This window comes from Mastigoproctus giganteus, chromosome 12, assembly GCF_048544385.1.
Source record: "Mastigoproctus giganteus isolate SK-2022 chromosome 12, ASM4854438v1, whole genome shotgun sequence".
Classification (NCBI taxonomy): domain Eukaryota; kingdom Metazoa; phylum Arthropoda; class Arachnida; order Uropygi; family Thelyphonidae; genus Mastigoproctus; species Mastigoproctus giganteus.
In genome coordinates this window covers 146,517,325-146,524,970 of record NC_143586.1, presented here as the reverse complement: position 1 = coordinate 146,524,970, position 7,646 = coordinate 146,517,325, and the positions used below count along the sequence as shown (strand labels likewise).

At 34.5% G+C, this 7,646-nt stretch overlaps 1 protein-coding gene across 2 annotated transcripts in view; it reads right to left on the bottom strand.

The window, feature by feature from the left end:
* Positions 1-2,465: 2,465 nt before the first annotated feature.
* LOC150077489 (uncharacterized) overlaps positions 2,466-7,646 on the bottom strand; it is a 73,159-nt gene continuing 67,978 nt past the window's right edge. For both annotated transcript variants that reach the window (XM_090386788.1, XM_090386789.1), the window contains exons 3-4: positions 3,940-4,092; positions 2,466-3,771 (exon numbers count right to left, since the gene is read on the bottom strand). In XM_090386788.1, the coding sequence (XP_090242914.1) occupies positions 3,560-3,771; positions 3,940-4,092 (365 nt within the window). In that variant the 3' untranslated portion in view covers positions 2,466-3,559. The remainder of the gene's footprint in view (positions 3,772-3,939; positions 4,093-7,646) is intronic.

Here is a 7,646-nt window from a genome sequence, read left to right as displayed (position 1 = left end):
ATAACCTAAAATAATTTATACATATTAGAATTATAATTTTTATATTTCCTGTCCCTGGTTTTCATCAATATCATCTGTAACATACTAGGATGATTTAATATATGTTTGATATTTAAATAGAAGAGGTAATATAATTGATATATAAACAGGAAGAAACACCATTTTGTTGTTCAGTTCAGCTAGGTGTAGATAAGTGTTTTATGGGTGCATTTTATATTTTAATGTATTATTGTGTAGTTCTGTTTCCTAATAAAATATTATTATTACTGAATTTTTACATTAAATTTGAACAAATGATAGTCAGATAAACGCTGGCTAGTAAAGCGTTAGTTTTACTAGGTAACGTTTTAATATTTTAGATCAAGAATTGCATTTTTATTAGCCTGACTAAAATTATTATTAATGATTTTTATTAAATGGATTGCCACCTAATAAAAATCAGTAATAGGAATATTTCTTATATTAGAAATATCTTATATTTCTAATATAAGAATATGTATAATTAAATATCGTCTATTAAAAAGTTATTTTCATAAATATCGTGAAACTATTTCTATTTAAGTACCACATTTTGCTGAATTAAATTTTAGGAGGAAAATTTAGGATAAAATTAATTTTCGGTAGCTGTATTACATAAAGAACAATTAATAATGCTTGTTTACTTCTTCGAATAGAACGTTTTTTTTTTTTTTTTCAAATGCAATTTAATCCAGATTAATACTCTGAATAAACCGCTTGAGAATCGAGAAATTCGTGGTTTAATTAAGAATTTAATTAAGAACACGCACACGTTCTGGTAATCAGACGTCTATCTTCTATTACCGCATCTATCCAAGGCAATGGAGAAATGTCTTTTTAACTGCACAAATTGAGAAAAATTGAATTTATCCCTTATGGGTTTGAAGGATGGAATTAACGCTGCATGTCACAAAGCCATACCGTGCGTGAATTCTAATTATCGTGGTCATTATAAAGGGTAAATCAACTTAAATTTGTCAAGAAAACTTCTAAATGAAAAAGCACTGGGATGACTCTTTGGATAACGCCAAATTTCCTGATATTTACAAATATTGTTGGTTAACGGATTTCGAAATTGTATAAATTAGCCAAACTATCGTATTTTGGATAATCTTATTAACCTATAAAATTTGCATTTCATAATATAATAACAATATTTCATTATAAAACAAAAAAAAAGTTAACAAACTGGAGATGAGTTCTGACTACAAACACCTTTATTTTCTTCTCATAATCTTTCCTTTACAATCAATTATAGGCGGTTTTGATCTGACAACATTTACGTTTCATATGGGAAAATACACATCTTTGATACTATTTCATAGATGTGACATTCATTTGTACATCAGACAAAATATTTCTTGATTTTCCATCTCATAGAATAATAAATAGAAATCTGTACTAAATTTAGACCTCTAGTTAATATATGGCGACATTTAAAGACTTTCGAATGACATCAACAAGAGCCTTTTTTTCGCATTTAAGAAGTACCAGGGAAGCATTTATTACATTAATAGTCTCAAGTTCACGGCGCTTTTTATTTGAAGCTATATAACAGCGCTGTATCCAACATTACATACAACTGACACATTCCAAGCGTTATAAATTTAAGAGAATTCAACAAGTCATTGCTTATAGCACTTACAAAATCGAATTGCTAGAACTGGAGGATGGTACCTTTCTTTTGAGTGAGAACTCAATGCTAGAAGAAACCCCGCACCAAGATATTACGCAATTCAACTTGGGGTATGTGTTGCACTGGAAAACATTTATAATACTTATAAATTTGCGTTGTTTCTCATGTTTTTAAATATTAGTGATGCTAAACTCAATGAAGCGTTTCTCCCAATACACACAATTAACTGTTTTCAATGTTTATAATTTAAATTTTCGTTCGGTTTGGGGAATATCATCATAGACCACGTGGGATGGATCAATTTCTATGTTCAGCCTGCATTCCGAGGTTATAGATTAATTTCAAGTCCTAATAGAAAATTTATTTATAGATAGTTCTGGTTTTAAATTTTAATATAACGGTTCTAAATAATGAAGTTTATTCTATTAAATGACAATATATGAATGCTTTATCTCAATATAAAACATTAAAATGTAGTTGTTTCAAATAGCATCCCAAACAGGGTAAAAAATCACATTGTAAAAGTGGATCATATAGTTATCAATTCTGCCAGGTAAGCTGGTTACAAATTCGCTATTAAAGGAAACTGCCTAATATGTGCTCATATTAGTTGTCAAAATTTAAAATCAAATGAGAAAAGAATAAAACAAATCTCTGTTAATTTCGAATTCGGGACGAAAGCTCTTGACCAAGTGTGTATAAAACCACGTTCGATTCATGAATACCATTAACCCAATTTTAATTTTAAATTAATTACAAAGACTAATCAAATATATCTGTATTCAGTTAATATATAATTAATCTTGCGCAATCTTAGAATTTTAAGTACTTCACAGTAAAGAACTGAATGTTTATTAAGTACAATACTGTGTGGATACTGAAGATTTTAAAGTGTCCATCTGTTCGGAAACTTAAGAAATTATTTCCAGGAATAAATATGAAATACATTTACAGCCGGTGTGATATAAATATTCGGCACTGTATTAGCCCATTTAATTTAAAACAGCAGTTTTTCCTTCACTCCTTATGCCCTTATTATGCACGTAGATATAATCATGAAAGTCGTATTCGGGTACCATTATGGACTGTCATGTTTTAATGGAATGCCAATGTTTTCATCACCAAGAAGTACAATGGTCCTTTTGAAGATGCTGTGACGCATTATGCAAATTTGAGGATAACTTGCCTCATAAGATTATATAATCAAATGTGCTTAATGGTTGGTAATTTAGATTGCTAGATTTGAGCAACCCTGGACAAATAAAAATTGCGGGAGAAAGAGAGCACTTTTTATTTATAAACTGCAATGATTATTTGACTGCGTCAAACCCCCAATCAAATACGTACTTAAAATATCCACTCCTGGTTTGAATCTTATTTTTTTTTTAATATTAATAAAAAAAGAAGAATTCGCTGAAGAATGTTTTAGAAATGTTTTGTAGCTAAAGGGAACATATTCCCTTGAAGGGGATAGCGAGGATTTGTGTTAAAATTACCTAGTAGCATCGTCGTCCATAGAGCCGGCCATTTTGAAATACTGCATTTCTGAAAACGGTACAACATTTAATACTAAACTAACATTGCACTTCGATAGTTGACTTGTGGTTGCTTACAAATATCCTGTAACTGTTTTTTTTCCTGCATATCACTCTTTCAAAGCGAGCATATAAGCTCACAGCATCGCTGTCGTTTCAAGTAGAAAATAGATATTTAAACAGACATCGACATTTGATAAACCTTCCACCGAGTCTTTGCACACATTTTCAATTCACGAGGAAACTGATGCTCGAAATTGGCAGGGTGTTCTTGCATCACTCACCTTCGCACGTCTTTCGAATTTTTAAAGCATTTCTGGCAGTGTTGACATCTTAACAACAACAACGACGACCCTACTGGTCTTCGGCTCTAAATTACTGCATTTCTGCTTTCCCATGTCGTTGCCACACCCAGAACCAAGAAGATAAGTGGGGATGAGTGCCACAGGGTTGCGCTGTTGCAGAAGTCATTCTTGCAAGTACATCGCTTCCTTTTCCAACCCAGACTTTCGTCGAGCTTGCAAGTTCCGGTGATTTCGATGTCATCGGCTACACAGTTTCGCCTCCACTGCTCCAGCACTCCTACAGAAGAAGAAAGATTCGTATTAAAAGACTCGGATGAATTATCAGTAGCGTTAACCGAAAGTATATTAACAACAAAGTATAATCAGAAAATCCATCTTCAATATTACTTTTAACAGTAAATTTGTTTATTCGAGGTTTGTAATATAAAGTTCTACATCTTATTACCATTGGCATCCCACTGGACGAAACTCTCGCAACCGGATTCACAAGGGTGCGTGTACACGTGTTGTGGTTTGAAGTTGTCGTCTGTACACATGTCTGTTCGATTGTTTCGATCTTCTGGAGAAAAACTGCAAATATAGCACTGATATGCCAAACCTAGGAAAGATTACGAAAAGGAGCATGAAGGCTTTTAATTCTGAATAAACTTTCAATATAGTCATTTTCATAAATCTAAATACTACAAAAAAGACTTTCTCAAATGCATATAAATTAATCTTTCTTTGGTTTCAGATTGCTTTTACAAACGGTCCATGTTGTAAACCTTTCTCCCTTCTGTTATGTCTGCGAATATTATCGTTCAAATCATCACACCCAATGCGAATGGATGATCAAGACAAAACGTGGGCACCTGCCCTCTGCCGGCTAACCACCGACTAACTTTAGAAAGATCATCAAATGCACTGAAAAGCATAGCTGTTTATGCCTTTCACCATACATCGAATACGAAGAGACTCCAAGTACAATTACGGCTGCTGAAAACAGAGTATCAATTACCAAGTGGGCTCTAATCTGAAGATCAAAGAAATGTTACATATTAAAGTATATATATATATATATATATATCATTCTTTCCTCCACAAAATGAGGATTTACTAATTTTCTCTACACATTCTTCAGAAGAGACCTCGTGAGGTGGAAGTTGCCATCTGTTGAACAGAACCATTCATTCCAAGCAAGAAAATTTCTACATTTCCCTAATAACGGCAATTAGATAATGCATTCAGAGCCTTAGGTTCCATCAAATCCAACAAAGAGCTCTTGACATCTGGTCCAAAAAGATGGACTTTACTCGATCTTAGCTACAATGTCAGGAAAAGTTATCCTTTTTTTTAAAATCTTTCCTCTTTCCAGTTTCTGATTTGTGTTACGTTACTGCTCAGTCTGATTGTTTTGCTTCTCAACGGCAATACATTTTCGATAATTCCTGTTGCTGATTCAGTTCACATGAAAGAGGATAACAATGCAACAATAACAGCAACAATTGATTCCTTCTTGGAGTGCACGGAGGTAACACGAAGTATCCTTCACCCCTATCTATAGGACAGAAAGCCAACAGCCAGTAAGTAACCTGCCAGGCAGGGATTAAAGCGCGGTAAACTCAATACAGTGGACAAGTACAAACAAGTTTCTCTGCTACACGTTTACATTAATGTAACGCTAGTGAATCACACTAACAAACCTTTGTTTAGTCAAAGTAATGCTCTCAATTATATACATTTCATATTCCTAGAAATTGTCTGAAGCGAAAGAAAAGTATTATTTGAATCACAAAGTAAGCAGATGCAGACATCTAAAGAGTTGGAGGAAAATTAACCGCTGTTGAAAAGAAAGTTCAGCAGGCATTTAGGCTCGTATATATGATTTCAGATAACAAGAGGAATTACAACGAGCTAATTGAAAATTTGAAAAGTGCAGAAGCCTAGGATGAAATATGTCGTCCTGTGTATGGGCGCTCGCATTGAGCACGGGGAAGCGTTACTGGTTACTGTGAAGCCTTTTAATCTTGGAAAAGATTAAACTTTCCCAACTTATGATGGGTGGCTACATTGTTTGGTTCGATTTGATTACGAGAGTTGGTTGTTCGTTGGATGTAGGATTTTAGGCGGATAAGCAATTTAGGTTGTTGCTTTAAGAGAATCAGCGTCTAAGACCATATTGCTCCGTGTATATTGTCTGTAAATTACATATGTTCAATGGTCGATTTTCTGTTTTCTGGACCAAAAAACCCTCCTGAGTTTCCGGGAGGAAAATCCTGCTAACCTTGCCTGGAACAGACTAACCCAGTCACGTTGTGAAAAGGACCCATAAAAATTCCTTGCGTCATTGACGGAATTCGAACTCTGGTGATTGCCACACGGTGATTCTACCAACTGTGCTACCTAAGAGGGCCGAGGAGAAGTATTACAAAAGAAACTCTTCAAATACTGATTTTTTTTGTCTAAAATGTCTCAGCTGATCTTCCTTAGCAGCAACATACCCAAATGACTTACTGTTCTGAAATTGTGTGGACCTTTATTGGTGAAAGAACCTTATCGCTTTCTGGAAGTTGTATATTTACGTGAAAATTTGATTTTCTTAATTTCAGGGAAAACTGGAAATGCGATGAAAAAAAAAATTACGATTGATGGCCATAATCAGAATATTCAAAATGAAAACGGATTGTTCTCATTTTGAATCTAGGGTTGTTTCATTTTTCATAAGTTATTCCAAAAGTCATGTTTCCAACGCATATGTCATTCAAGATGAAGCTGGTCTAGCCTCGCTTCATTGTATTGCGGAAGTGCAGAAACCTCGGATGGTATACAATTTTACAAACTTTGAGAGGAAAATGATTAAAGACGCCAAAAGAGGGCGGTCGGTTGTTCCACGGTACAAGTCTTTGGAAAAGCAAAATATTTGCTGGTCATAAAAGATATGGTGGAGATGGTGTGACAGAGGAAAAAAAAAATGTTCAACTTTGGGCCAAGAACAAACGCCCTCCGTGACACCTTCGCCTGATCTGAGGTCACAGAAAACAGCAAGCAGGGTCGTTCGCCCACTAAGTGACATCTTTATTGGACCACTAAGGACGTCAAAAGTTTCGTTCACCCAACGAAACTCTTCACATTGTGAAAGGAAGCTTCTGTTTGGATAAGAGAAGTATAAGTTTCTGAGAAAAGTATATAAAATAATAGGAAAAAAAAATTTCATGTCTCAAAACAATTTCTGAAATTTATGTTGGTAAGTGGAAGAAGAATGGACACTAAGAAAATAGAACATTGTTTAGTAAGCAAATTTTTGTCAAAAGAGGGCAGAAATGTTGAAATCCACAAAAGAATGAAGAGTGTTTGAAAAGTATCACCCAGTTCTACTGTTGCGAGATGGTCGGCAGAGTTCAAAAGAGGACGGAAGTGAGTTGAGGATAGTCCAAGGTCTAGTCGCCCATCTCAAACAATTGCCATCGTTGAAGAAAAAAAAAAATTAGGAAACAGAACTAAAGTGTGTGAATTTTAAAAAGTAATTAACATTTCCCATGGAAGCATTTTAACAATAAATTTCATTTCCCATGGAAGCATTTTAAAATACATGAGCATCGGGGAATTGTCAAATGTATGTGCAAAATGGGATATTGGAAACATTTATGACAAATAGAGGGTTTAGTCAACAAAAGAGAATTTAAAATTAATTCTCGCTACTCTTGGTTGAATTTTATTCCGTTTAGTGACTGGTGATGAAACGTAGATGCAATTTTATGATCCTGAATCCAAATTAGAACGCATGCAATGGAAGTGATCTCCAACCTCGAATGTTTCGAACTCAACCATCAGCTGGAAAAGTGTTGGATTCAGTCTTCTGGGACGTGAAAGGATTGTTGTTAATTGATTACGTTACACATAAAACTGCAATAACGGAGGAATATTATGCCAACCTTATGTTAAAGGGAAAAACGAAGAGGGAAGTTGGATTATCGGGTTTTGCTTCTCCATGAACATCCACACGTGCACAAAGCTGGGACTGCACAGGATAAAATTCACGAATGTGGAGTTGAATAATTGAACCACCCACCGTACAGGCCACGTCTAGCTCCAAGTGACTGACTATTTGATCAGAAACCTCGGGTCATTTTCATGGAACTCATTTTAAAGACGAAAAGGAAAATGCAGATGTAA